Below are 14,150 nucleotides of genomic sequence, written 5' to 3'. Positions count from 1 at the left end.
CTTGCGACCCGAGCAGTACGTGATGCCGAATGTCACATGATCACCCCTGAGCCAATGGTTCTTGAAATTAGCTTTGGATGACAAGTGTGTTTCTGGAACGAGTTATGCTCGCAAACCAAGGATTTACTGTATACGCCTGCGAATGTGGATGCTTGTACGTACGTATGGCCCGATTCCGCGGCATGGCAAAGATTCCCTCTGCTGATGCGCGTGCAGGAAAGTTGATAAAATGCCAAGAGAGAGAGCTCACAAGTTATACAGCTCCATCAAGATGATATTAACGGTGTCACAGAAGTGAATGACTTTGCCGTTTTTGCCTGATTTCCCATGGTCCGCCAGCAGTGTGCTAGTGGGTAGATTTACTCTGGGTCAGCTGGGCAAGGTGTGCCCCCCTGTGTGGGCCTTAGCTCAGGCACTGGGGTAGGCAGGATTCTAGACTATAGGCCCATGGTGTCCACACCCCGTATAATCCCTTCCCCCTGAGGATGCCCAGGGCTGTCGATAGGATGGCTGTCCCTCCTGAGTCAGGTGATGTTACATGGCAAAGATGAAGGGTTTTTTGCAGATGTAATTAAGGTCCCTTATCAGTTGACTTTGCGTTAATGGAAAGGAAGATGTGCCTGGTGGGCCTCACCTAACCAGGCGAACCCTTTAAAAGAGGGTCTGGAAGTCAGAGAGACTCTCCTGCTGCCCTGGCAAAAGCAAGCTGGCATGTGTGACAGGGCCTGGGAGGGGGCCACATGACCAGGGCCAGCAGGTGGACCGTAAGAGCTGAGACGGGTCCTGGCTGACCGCCAGCAGGAACACAATAGCAAGGAGCTCAGTCCCGCAACAGCAAGGAGCTGAGTTCTGCCCACAACTGGCTCGGAAAGGACCTCGGGCTCCAGAAAGCCTGTGGCTGAGCCGACACCGTGACTGCAGCCTGGGAGACCCTCAGCAGAGGACCCAGTCGGCTGTGCGCACACCCCGGACCCGTGGACACCGAGAGATGATAACCATGCTGGTGGCCGTCTGTCACAGAGCCTGGGACGAAGACACGGGCCCTGAGCCAGCCACTTGGGGCCTTCAGTAACAGAATCTCCGGGCAGCTGGATAGTCACATGGGGGCTGAACGGATTCCAAAAACCTCTTCTGTGGTGAGGGCCTGGCTTTGAAATCTATCGTCAGACCTCAGGCACAAAACTCCCTTTTTGGAGGTAGGGTGCTGCTGATCAATGACCTTGTCTCTGCATTCCTGCCGTAAAACTGGGATTTACAACGCTCTCTCATTCTGTGCCCCCTTCCCCCCACCTGCAGGAAGGTGGATACTTCACCGTAAATGGGGACAAGCCCATCCCTGTTAAAAAGGAGAAGAAAAGCATCGTCATCAGTTTCAAAACTGGACCCCCCCCCCCCGTATGGTTATATAGGCGGAACGGCACATCCTCCCCCCGACCTTTGGTTACTGGTCTGCAGGGCTGTGGGGGGGGGTGTGAAGGTGCCATTCACAGGCAGGGAGAGCTCCTGGGTCTCCAAAGTGGCAGGGCCCAGCCATGCTTGTTGGTGGGATCCTGGGAGGTGGCCACATCCCCAAGGAAATGATTGTGTGGAGGAAGGATCCCCCTGCCCCAGGGGCGGTGTGGGCACACCAGAAAGAAGCTGGTCCTGAAGGGGCGGTGTGAGGGCCTGACAGCAGGAGCCTGGCGTAGACGAACCCCCTCCAACACAAGATCCCAGCACCCCACGGGGCGTGGGGAATGTCTCCTGGCAGCTTACTGGGATGGGAGCCCCCTTCCATCCGTCCCTCCCGTGGCCGGGTCTTCTCGTCCTCTGGGAGGAGCAGTCGGGCTGAAGGGTGACAAAGCTGGGAGGGGGCGTTAGAGAAACACAGCCCCTCACCGCCCCCTACCCCCACCGTAGTACCAGGAGCTGGTTGTCTGACCCCAGGACCAGCCCCCCCTGGCTTGCCTCTGGTTCGGGGGCAGGGCCCCACAAGAGGTGGCTTCCAGCTGTTTGTGGCAGGAATAAGTTCATTGGACCAAAATACAACCCTTTATTCCCTGAGCTTGAAGTTTTGAGAGCAACAGAGAACCTGCAGCCCCCAGGAAGGACCAGAGGATCCTCAGCACTGAAAGGAGGGACAGAGAACAAAGCCTAGAGCTTCCCCCAGCTCCCCTGCGTTGAATGACAGCTCACACCTGCAGAGGCTTTATATCTGGCCCGCCCTGCCCCCACCCCAGGTGACAGGGACCCTGGTGGACTTTGCCCTGGGATCCTCCCGGGAAGGGAGGAGGAACATTGACTTTGGAGCTGGAGGCGGGGTGGGGCTGGGCCCCGGGCTGCTGTTCTGACCTGTTTGCTGTTGGAGCAGGACCTCTGCCCCTCCCAGCCCTCCCACCTCCCACCGTCCCAGCCGCCTGGTGAGGGAAGCAAACCTTTCCCCAGGCCAAGACTGAGAGAGGGGACCGGTGATGACAAGCCGTCAGGCTTCCCGGGAGTGACCAGGCCTGGGGCACACGTGAGTCATTGTTTTCACTTCTGTGTGCTTTGTAGAGTGTGAGTGTGTGTGCGTGCGTGTGCGATGCTTGTGTCTGTGTGTGAGTGTCTGTGTGTCTGTGAGTTTCTGTGGGTCTGTGTATTTCGGTGTGTGTTTGTGTGTGCACACGTATGCACGTGTGTGAGTGTGTCTGTGACTTTGCCCTCGGGCACGTATCCAAAGGGCAAAGTGCCAGGTGAGGAGTTTGTTCTTCTGACGACCAGAAGTGTTTGGATCCCCATGGCCGGCGAGGTCAGGCTCCCAGAAGGGGCCTCCTGTCTAAATAGGGACCCTTTGAGGGGCGCCTGGATGGCTCAGTTGGTTGAGCGTCCGACTTCAGCTCAAGCCACGATCTCACAGTTTTTGAGTTCGAGCCCCGCGTCCTGCTCTGTGCCAACAGCTCGGAGCCTGGAGCCTGCTTCGCATTCTGTGTCTCCCTCTCTCTCTTCTTCTCCCCTGCTCTCACTCTGTCTCTCAAAAATAAATAAAGATTAAAAAAATTAAATAGTGGCTCTTTGGGAAAATCCTAGACAGGCGTTCATCAGAAACTGCTGATGAGAGGAGCCCTTGAAGGGACCCATTTCAGATGACCTAGGTGCCCAGTTAGCACAGACTGGCATCGGCATAACCAGCACGAAATCCCTGTGTTTTTTACACTCTGGGGCAGGGATGACACACACGGTGACATCCTGCACGACAGACTCAGCAAATCAGACCCTTCCCCCAAATGCCCTCTCCCACCCCGAAAAAGGACTAGCTTGGGTTTGCAACCCTTTCTTTTTCCCTTTTGTGGAAAGGAGACAAGCGTAGAGAGTGTCTCTTCACCCTAATCATGAATATTTCATTCCTGAGAACATCTTTGTGTTTAGGAGGACTTCAAATAACCCCATCTTGATTAAATTCTAAAGGCTTGGTCAGAAGTCATAGTTTTAATTTTCTCTCTGAACAGAGGGTTCCAGTCTATGACTATTGGAAACTTACAACGTATAATCACACAGAAACGTAGACACGAAAGTGCTTTCTGCAGCCTTATTCATTACAGAGAAAACACTTCTGCCCAAGAAAAGATCTCGCAGTTGGGAAATGGTTCAGCCAAGTGGAAAAGCTGTGAGAGTGTTCTGTGGGTCATTAAATGTCTGTATGCTGAACGCATATAGAACATATGCAGCAATGTGAAAAGCTTCTTTTAATACATATTGCTTTGTTTAAGGGGAGGATACATGATTTCATATTAAAACTATGGGTTTTGGTTGGCTTGTTTTTAAGATTTGTAGAAAAGAAAGACAAGAAGACAATAGGCAAATGGCACTCCTGGTTATATTTAAGGATGTAGGATTATGGGGGATTTAATTTTTTTCCTATTGACAACGATGTGTTTATATTGATGGTGAAATACTATTTTATTTATTTTTTATTTTTTAAGTTTTTATTTATTTATTTTGATAGAGAGAGCGAGCAGGGGAGGGGCAGAGAGAGAGAGAGAGAGAGAGAGAATCCCAAGCACTACCCAATGGGGGGCTCCAACTCATGAACCATGAGATCATGATCTGAGCCGAAACCAAGAGTCAGACGCTTAACCAACTGAGTCACCCAGGCGCCCCGTGAAATACTATTTTTAAACAAAGCGATGTATCACCACCAAAGGAGTAAGATGCTGGAACGTGATATCGTCGTAATGGTGTATTCATTCATATTCCACCTGTTTTGATTCATGAGGACATGTTTGGGGCTGAAGATTTTCTAGACTTAAGAGCTTTATTAATCTGAGCACATAAATAGCAAGGCAAACTTGAAGGGGTATCTTTACATACTCGAGAAGGCGTTGCCGTAGGTGTGTTAGAACTTTCTCCGTGCAAAATTCCAGTACAAATCAATGGGAGACCTGCTTCTAAGCAGGAGCCTTAAGTCCTTCCGGTTAGAAGCGAGGTGTTAGCTGGGGGGTGATGCAGAAAGCTTGGAAGTTGCATCCTTAAAAGCGTTTCTTTTTTCCAGCTTTGTTGGGGTGTAATTGACATCTGACACCGGGTGGGTTTAAGGCGGGCACCCCGTTGATTTGATACATTTATGGATTGCGACAGGATGCCCAGCACGGTGTTAGGTGCCATCTTGTCCTGTCTCACAATTACTGTTTCTTTTTGGCACTGAGAACAGTGAAGATCTACGAGGGTGACTTGCGAGTATACGACACAGTATCAGTAGCTAGGACCTCCGTGCCGTACATCGGATGCCCAGCCCTTGCTAACCTTGTAGCCGGAAGTTTGTACCCTTTGATGGACATCTTCCCATTGCCTGCCCCCAGCACTTGGTGACCACCATCCTGCTCTGTTTTTCAGAGGGTTTGCTATTGAGCTGACTGTCCTCAGCTACTGTCCTCAGTGAGTCCGGGCTGGTGGCTCCCTTGGGCAGGCTCAGTGCACCACCGTTTTTTGTTTTTTTTTTTAATGTTTATTTTATTTATTTTGAGAGAGGGAGTGAGCGGGGAAGGGGCAGAGCGAGAGGGAGAGAGAGAGAGAGAGAGAGAGAGAGCTGCAAGCAGTTCCACACTGTCAGTGCAGAGCCCGGTGCGGGGCTCAAACTCACAGACGGTGAGATCATGACCTGAGCCGAAATCAAGAGTCGGATGCTTAACCAACTGAACCACCCCGCCCCCCTGCCCCGGGCGCCCCTGCACCACTGTTCTCGAAGTGGCAAGCACGTGCTGGCACCCTCTGCAAGTGGCTGACACCACACCAGTGCCCAGGGAACCCAGGGTGAGTGTGAACACGGCCCGCTCCGGCTTCGAATTCTGTGTCTCTGTCTTAGAAAAGCTGCTGGGCCTCTCTGTAAGGTGGGGGTAACGCCAGGACCCCCCCGAGACTTCCGGCTCAGCTTCAGTGGGACGCTCTATGCAGCCTGAGCCGGTCAGGGGCGTGTGGGCACGTCCGCCCTGCCCCTCCGTGGAGCTGGCCTCTTCGTTAGGCTTGGCTGCTCCTCCTATCACAGCCTCGTCCGAGTACCTGTGCAGGGTGACCGTGAAGCAAGTAACGGTCAGCTTTTCTTGGCCCCTCGGGGCTGAGCCCCTCGTATGGATCTTTTTCTACCTTTTGTAGATACCCCAGGTCACCGCTTGGCAGGCTGCCTGGGGTTTGGCCGGCCGAGCAAACTGTGCAGTGTAAACAGCGCATCTGTCCAATACGGCTTCTTGCCGAACCCTCGTCCATGAGGTATTTATTGAGCACCTACTATACGATCAACGAACACGGTCCTTGCTCTCATGAGAGGTTACAGCCTGGTGCATGCGAAAAGGTATTAATAAAATAATTATATCAAGTGCATCTCGGAAGTTCCAGTCCACAAGGACGCCTGGATGGCCCCGTCGGGTAAGCGTCCGACTCTGGCTCAGGTCATGATCTCGCAGTTCACGAGTTCAAGCCCTGCGTCGGGCTCTGTGCTGACAGCTCAGGGCCTGGAGCCTGCTTTGGATTCTGTGTCTCCCTCTCTCTCTGCCCCTCTCCTGCTTGTGCTCTGTCTCTCTCTCAAAAATAAATAAAAACATTAAAATTTTTTTTAAAGAATAAAAAAAAAACAAAAAGAAGTTCTAGTCCAGCAAGAGAGTGAAGTTGTTAAAAAATAATTCTTTGAGTTAAGGCAGAGTTACAAACTGAGATTAATTCAAGCTAGAAAAGGGACAGGGGACTGCAGGCCACATGATGGAAGAGACTTTTATCTGTTTTATTTACCTGCTGTTGGTGGGGACCAGATGTGATCAGGGGTGGCCGCTGAGGCAGGACAGAGGTCTGCTTCAGCTGGGACAGCGAGCCCTGAGCAGATGTAGCGGCTTTACCAGAAGCAAAGCCCCTAGTTTATCTGACAGCAGAGTGGATGCATAGTCAGTCTCCGGAAATATCTGAACTTTGAGACAATATCATTTTGTTACCTTTCGTGGTGATTCCATTCAGAATCCTGGGCTCTGATTTGCCACGTGGCTTGCAGAGTTGGAATCAAGCTACAGATTTTATTCCTGGGGGGCCCGGCTGACGTTTCAGCGTCTCTCCTATTTTGTTCATGTTTATTTTGTGTTGGCTTTGAGTTTAGTCTTCGACTGATGGGTTTAGACCTAATGGGCTTAGGCTAATTGAGTTTAGACCGATGGGTCAGAAATCTGCGGAAGGAACTGCATGGGTGGAGGGCTCTCGGAGAGGAGGACGGACCCTCCCGGGACCCTCGAGGGGCTGCCGTGTGTCTGGGTGTGAGGCGGCAGGAGTGGGCGGGGCTGGGCTGCCGTCCAGGCCACTGTACCCCGAACCCACCCCCGGCTGATTCTCCACAGAGAGCCTGCTCCCGGCCAAGTCGCTCGCGTCCTCCCTCAAGTCCTAAGAAATTGTGCTCAGTCGAGGCAGGCATTTCCAAACACTGGTGCTTCGATGGGTCATTTGCCCCTTCCTGTGTGTTTGGATGGTACATGGCTACTCATTCCTCGGGTGTTCATGAGGCACCTACTGCGCGTGCTGCCCTGCCCCCAGCCCCGAAGAGAAAAGATAAAAATGACAGCAGTGGTTCTCAGCCTTGGCAGACACCGGGATCACTTGGGGAGCTTAAAAAAACAAAAACAAAAACAAAAACACAAAAACCATGGGTGGAAAACTTGAAACGCTTTATTTTTCTAAACCTTCTCTGAAACATTCTACGTTGACTCTGTAAGCATCATACTTGATGGAGAAACTCGTGAGTCCCGTAGAAGATGGCACTTCACATGCCTCCCACGGTCCCCTGTCCCCAAGGGGCAGGAGCACCAGTGAACCCTTCTCTCCAGACCCGTAACCGACCCTCCCCCCCCCCGCCCCATCACTTCTGCTTAGAACAGCCTCGTTAGTATTTCAGACCCAGCCCGGTTTGTGCTGAGACTTTGACATGCTTTTCCTCTTCTTCAAAATTCCTTCCCTTCCTCCCTTCCCATAACCCTTGGGGGTCTCCCTCCTCACCACCATGTTAAGGAGGGAGCAGAGATGTTCCTAAGACTGCCTGCCAGGGGTGGCAGTCTATATTTTTTTTAGAACAAGGTTTCTTCCTAGAAGCGCCCCGGATAATACACAGAGACAAAGTGGTGACCTTGGAATGCCACCAGTCTGTAGCTCCTCGTGAAACAGAGGGTCTGGCAACGTCTTCAGTGACCCCTAACATCACTGCAACAGCGCTTGGCCACTACCTGCCTTCTGAGGAAATGCAAGGCTCACTCACGAAGCATCCTGGCCAAGAGATGGCCTGTATCTGATCAGATCTCTGTTCGGAAGCACCCAGCTCTAGGAAACACAGCATTCACGGGACACACTCAGTAACCACAGCGGAAGCAAACAGCCAAACCCAGACTGGAAAGTCGCAGGACAATCTGATCTCTTGAACAAATGAATTACAAAGAGAAAAAGTACATGTACTTTTCTGAGATTTGCGGATGAAACAACGAGGCGTCTGGGATTGGCTTCGAACCAATCTTTGGCGGGAGGGGGTTTGGGGACGTGAGTGAAGCAAGACTGGCCATAGCTCAGTGTGCAAATGCAGCACGGTGCGCGAGGACGGTCTCCATTCTACTGTGGCAGGTGCCCGACGTTTTCTATACGGAAAAGATACGCGCGGTTTGCCCAAATTTGTTTTGATCACAGAGCTGTTTTCCTCCACGGCATATCTCTCTGGGTGCTGAGGCTTTAGACACAGTGGGAAGGACCAAAACATCGAGGTCTTTGAGACACCAACTTTTTCTTTAGGTGGATAATTCTGAAACACCAACTTGAACCCGTGAGTCACAGAGACAGTACATTGCCTCTCGGGTGTTTCAGATACTTTTTGGAATAAGTAATGGGTCTTTAAAAATTATTTATTGTTTTTGTTAAATTTTTTTTAATGTTTATTTATTTTTGAGAGAGAGACAGAGCGAGAGCAGGGGAAGGGCAGAGAAAGAGGGAGACACAGAATCTGAAGCAGCTCCAGGCTCTGAGTGGTCAGCACAGAGCCCCACGCGGGGCTCGAACTGACGGACTGTGAGATCATGACCTGAGTCGAAGTCGGATGCTTAACCGACTGAGCCACCCGGGTGCCCCTAAGTAATGTTCTTTTTTTAAAGTGAGAATGGATTGAGGACAGTAAGCCCCTATGATAACTAGCCCCTATGATAACTATGGGTCCTGCTGGGCACTGCCCGTACCCTTCCCAAACACGACCCCCAACTAGTTCCTCACAACAGACCTGTCACCCGGGTACTACTCACCCCACTCTACAGATGGGGAGATGGGGTTGCAGAGTGGGGCAGGGGTATCGACCCAGGCTGCCTCCGACTCATTCATTCAACCTCCTGCAAATGCTGTCTCTTTGCAGGGCATGGCGCAGGCGGGAGGTGTCCCCTGGCCCGGGGCAGCCCCGGGCCAGCCCTGCGTGTTCAAGCTGGTCCTCTTGGGAAGTAGCTCTGTGGGCAAGTCCAGCTTGGCTCTCCGGTACGTGAAGAATGACTTCAAGAGCATCCTGCCCACCGTGGGATGTAAGTGACATGGGACAGCACGCCCTTCCTTAGTCTGCTAGAGAAGCCAGGGCCGATGGCTCGGGTGCAGGCACTTCCCACGCTCCCCCCAGAGCCCCAGGTCGTGCCCAGCACCGCAGGGAGGGGACGAGGCCTGTGCTGGTCAGACACATGTGGAATCCAGAAGGCGGTCGGGTTTCAGTAAAGCAGGAGTCTGCAAGGGGTGGAGATTCAGGGTCAGGGCCTCAGGTCCCCAGGGGTTGGTGAGCGGGATTGTACCTGGTGGAGGGGGGAGCCCAGAGGAAGGCCCCCTAGGCCCTGCCACACACCCACCAGACGAGCTGGTCTCTCACCCTGCCTGGGTTCCCTCCTGCTGACGCTGTCCCCCTGGGGTGGCTTACAGGAGAATGGCTCCCTTTCGGCCCAGACTCGGTTTACCAGCCTGGCCTGGGTTGTGGGGGTGGGGGGCAGGGGGCGGGGTGGCAGGGAGGGAAGACCCTCTCACTGCACTTCTTGAAGAGGTGACATAGGTTACCCTACCTCTCAAGGGTAGGGGGCTTTGGAGCACCTGCCGAGCTGTCGGCCTCCTTCGCATCCTGCGAAGCATAGTCACTATGCTATTATAATTACTGCATCAATATGTATTACTAAAAGTTGATATTCCCACTTTTCAGACGAGGAGGTGGAGACGATCCTTCCTGTGGTGTACGTAAATGCAGTCCGTGTTGTACAAAATCCTTCTGAAGGCAGGGGCTTGCCTTTCTTGTCACACACCGCTGGCTTTAACAAGAGAACTGGCTTTTGTTCTGGAGAGGGTGCAGGAGGAGCAGAGCCCCAGGGCCAGAGTGAGGGGCTCTGCTCCTCCCAGGCAGGTAGCTGGGACAATGACAGAGGTAGTGTGTGCTGGGGGGGGAGGGGGGTGATTGGCCTGGAGGAAACTTTCAATAAGTCTGACCTGAGTGACCAACACGTGGGTAAACGGCTTGTTGTCTTGTCTTGACATCGTCATCTGTGCGGGGGGGGGGGGGGGGGGGGGAGGGGGATATAAACGCCCCCCTGTGGTGGGCTCTCCCTGCAAGGCGGGCTTAAGACTGTCTAAAGGCACCGATCACCATCTTGTGACTAAGGTCATCACCCACGCCCGCACTGCAGAGGGCAGGGTGGGACCAGGGGCTGGCTTGTCCAGGGTGCTGCTGCCTTCCGAGCATGCTGGCTTCAAGATACTTTACTCCAGGAGGGCCGGGGTCCCTGGGCCCCCCCCAGGGGGTCTGGATCTGTTGGCGATCGCGTGCAGTGACCTGGCCGCAGAGGATGGCACAGGCTCTGGGTACCGCCCTCCGGAAAGGTGCCTGAGTCAGCACGGTGTTCTAGCTGTCTCAGGGCAAGACCCCCATCCTTCCAACCAGGGGATTCTGGAGCCAGAGCGGTAACTGGGACAGACAGACTCATGTCCCGAAGCAGAGCCAGAGTGGGAATCCCAAGTGAGCATAGTCTCCTGGGGGGGTGGCAGCCTGCTGAGGGGAGACCAGAAAAGCCCTGGTTCTCCTGGCCACCCCAGCCACCCCCAGCCACCTACCTGCGAGGCCCGGGTCCCACTTCGGGGGAGAGCTTATTGGGGAGGTGGAGGCTCCAAGTGGGAGTGCTGTGGCTGGGGGGCTTGAACCACAGAGAGCTCCCGAAGACCCCACCGGGGTCCCCGCAGAGCGACCCCTCATCCTGGAGTCCCAACTGGCCGCAGCCTGGGGACTCGGGCCCATTTCCCCAGCCTGCACGGAGTGACATCTTTTGGAGAAATGCTGACATCTAGTGGTTGTGGGCGTATTCGCCAGCGGGTAGCAGTGCCTCTCGCGGGAAGGGAAAGGCGGCAAGCATTCTCCACTGTCGCTGCTGAACCCTGGTGGCCCCGAGAAGGCATCCATTTCTCCTTCAACCGGGGCTCCGATGATGATGTTTATGAAAAAGGCAAACGCCACGAAGAGGCTCAGAGGAGTGAGTCAGCTGTTTGTTGACATTAGAAGGAGAGCGAGCACAACCACGTCCCTTATGTCAACGTTTGTAGAGACGCTTTTTAATCTGGGGCGATACCTTACAAGCTGGGCGCGCAGATGGGGGCTGTTCAGGGCACCAGCTTCCGGGAGCCCCCCCCCCCCCAGGGCGTTCAGCTGAGGCTGGGGCGTGGCCGAGGGGCGTGGCCGGAAGTGTCCTTGGCTCTGGGGCACCTGTGTTGAGGTCTTGGGTGGGACCAGCCGTGGAGGAGGAGGTGGGGGAGGGGGGAGGGGGAGGAGGCCTGGATTGTGCCCTGATGGGGCCACGATACGACACTGTGCAGGCGCCCCCGGCTCAGTCCATCCAAGGCCCGTGAAAATGTGCCAGTGTGTTCGAGAAACTGAAAATCCCCTGGGTTTTGGCCTGATTCCACCCCCCAGACCCCCACCTTGTTGCTAATATCATTTCAGGCAAAATCTCCAAGTCGGTCTGGATTCCCTGGAAGTTTACTTTTCAATCACTTTTTGGCTTTAGCTGTGACAATGTAGACAATGCGGTCCGTGGGTTTCTGAACAAGTGATTAATGTGGGCTCTTCCTGGTTGGAACCCAGGGGTCCCTGGGGCCCAGGACTGGCAGGTTGCTCTGGATTCCATTCCTGGGGCCCCGAGGGAGCTTGTGTCTCTCTCCGGGGCAGATAAGGTTCTGGTCTCTGCAAGTATCCAGTTATTCGTGCCTGGTCATCACTTGGACTGAAACCCTCCTTGCAAATTGGTTGGGGTTGCACATGGATTTAAGCTCAACGGGGAGCCATCTTTTACAAAGTGGAGAAGGAAGGGGCGCCTGGGGGGCCCAGTCGGTCTAGTGTCCGACTTCGGCTCAGGTCATGATCTCACGGTTTGTGAGTTTGAGCCCCGCATCGGGCTCTGTGCTGACAGCTCGGAGCCTGGAGCCTGCTTCGGATTCTGTGTCTCCCTCTCTCTCTGCCCCTCCCCCGCTCGTGCTCTGTCTCTCTCTCTCTCCTTCAAAAACAAATAAACATTCAAAAAAAAAAAAACAAAAACAAAGTGGAGAAGGAAAAGATAAGGAGCTAGGCCTGCTGAAGAGTAGGCAGATCCGAGAGGCCCCTGGGGAAGCTGGCAGTGGGGTCTGCTTACGTCCCGTTCCATCCTGGCAATAGCCCCGTGAGGGCTGGGAGCTCTTCGTCCTACTATGGAAATAGGCTGCAGCTTTGTTCCACCCAGAGCTGTAGCTGCTCAGGCTGCCATAACAAACACCACCCACGGGGTGGCTTACACAGCAGCGATTTATTCTCACCCTCCTGGAAGCTGGCGTCTGAGGTCAGCGTGTAGGCCGGTAGGTTCTGTTTTGGAGCCTCTTCTCTGGGCTTGTGGGTACCTGCCGTCTGGCTGCTATCTTGCTGTGTGCTCATGTAGCCTTTCTTTGTGCTTGCATAGGAGGGAGGGAGAGGAGAGGGAGAGAGGGAGGGAAGGGAGAGGGAGAGAAGGAGAGAGAGGGAAGGTAGGGGGGAGAGGGAGGGAGGGAGGAAGGGGAGAGAAGGGGAGAGAGGGATGGTGGGGGGGAGAGAGAGAGGGAGGGAAGGAGAGAGAGAGGGAGAGGGGGAAGGAGGGAGAGATCAAGCCTTCTGGATCTCTTCTCACAAGGTCATAATCCTACCATGGGGGCCTCACCCTCATGACCTGTTCTAGCCCTGATCACCTCCCAAAGGCCCTACCTCCTAATACCGTCTCTTTGTGGGTTAGGACTTCACCTATGAATTTTGGGAGGGGACACAAACATCCAGGCCCAACACCTCGGAAGTTGATCTGACTTCAGGTTTGTGGACACGCAGGGCAATGCAGGCTGTGCGGGCAGAGGACGCCCGTTGGTGGGTTCTGTTAGGAGCCACCCCAAACTAGGTTCTCGTGTGAGAGAACTCTACCCGCGTTGCACTGAAAACCTCAGCCCAGACCCATCCCTTTTCCAGTGTCTGTAGCGGGTTGCATTGTCCCCCAAAAGATAAATCCACATCCCAATCCCCAGGGCCTGTGAATGTGGCCTTGTTTGGAAAAAGGGTGTTTGCAGCCGTGATTAGTTAAGGATGTTGGGATGGGATCATCCTGGATTTGGGGCCGGCCCTGAATCGGTGACAGATGTGCTCATAAGAACAGGAGAGAGAGAGAACAGGAGAGAGGGAGCGAGCACAGAGTCACAGAGGGAGGGCCCTGTGGAGACACAGGCAGAGATGGGGTGACGTGTCTCCAAGCTGGGGAATGCCAGCAGGTACCAGCAACTGCCAGAAGCCGGGAGAGAGGCAAGGAAACAATTCTCAGAGATTCCAGAAGGGGCCAACCCCGGTGCCAGCTTGATTTTAGACCTCTGGCCTCCAGGGCGGGAAGAACGAACGTCTGTTGTTCTGAGCTACCCAGTTAGCGGTAATTAATATGGCAGCTCCGGGAACGGATGCACTTGGCCTGGCAGTGACAGTTTTAATATCAAACACGCGGTTGTGTTTGCCAGTATCCCCTAACGGGTCCGAAACCCGGCCTGGGGTCTGGGCAGGCCAGCAGCTCCGCCTAGAGCCTCCTCCCTGCTCTGGACACGGCCTCCCAGCCCCTCCCAGCCCCTCCCTCCAGTTCTGGAGAGGACACAGCAGAACACCTTGGTGTCACCAATTTTATTTACTTACTTATAAAGTTTATTTATTTCGTGAGGGGCGGGGGGAGAATCCCAAGCAGGCTCCGTGCTGTCAGCACAGAGCCTGATGTGGGGCTTGATCCCACGAGCCCTGAGATCACGAACGGAGCCAAAATCAAGAGTTGGACGCTTAACTGACTGAGCCACCCCGCTAAACAACTATTTTAAAACCTCACCGCTTCGGCAAGTAAAGCTCAGAGTTAAAAGTCCAACGGGAGGCAGATTTCCCAGTGCGCAGAATGAAGGGTTTGGGGCAGGTAGGTCCTTCACTGCATGTAACTATTAAGCAGGGATGGGAATGAATACAGGTCCCTGCTCACTGGCTCCAGGGTGACAGGTGAGAACACAGAAGTCCACCTGTGCCATCAGGGGTGTGTGTGTGTGTGTGTGTGTGTGTGTGTGTGTGAGGAGCACAGGTTGGCTGCTAGAGACCTGTCCTCGGGAAGGAGGGGGGGACGCAGCAGAAGCCC

The 14,150-nt window shown here is 54.0% G+C and overlaps 1 protein-coding gene across 2 annotated transcripts in view; it reads left to right on the top strand.

Moving 5' to 3' along the window:
• RAB17 (RAB17, member RAS oncogene family) overlaps positions 1–14,150 on the top strand; it is a 29,542-nt gene that overhangs the window by 11,057 nt on the left and 4,335 nt on the right. Inside the window, exons 1-2 of one of the 2 annotated variants that reach the window (XM_015064770.3) lie at positions 2,383–2,497; positions 8,861–9,020. In XM_015064770.3, coding sequence (XP_014920256.3) covers positions 8,864–9,020 — 157 coding nt within the window. In that variant the 5' untranslated portion in view covers positions 2,383–2,497; positions 8,861–8,863. Of the gene's footprint in view, positions 1–2,382; positions 2,498–8,860; positions 9,021–14,150 lie in introns of those variants that run through there. The other variant, XM_027046845.2, reaches the window with a different exon arrangement.

Source organism: Acinonyx jubatus, chromosome C1 (assembly GCF_027475565.1).
Source record: "Acinonyx jubatus isolate Ajub_Pintada_27869175 chromosome C1, VMU_Ajub_asm_v1.0, whole genome shotgun sequence".
NCBI classification, from domain to species: Eukaryota; Metazoa; Chordata; class Mammalia; order Carnivora; family Felidae; genus Acinonyx; species Acinonyx jubatus.
Note: the sequence above shows the minus strand (reverse complement) of the source record. Positions and strands in the feature narration are given on the sequence as shown.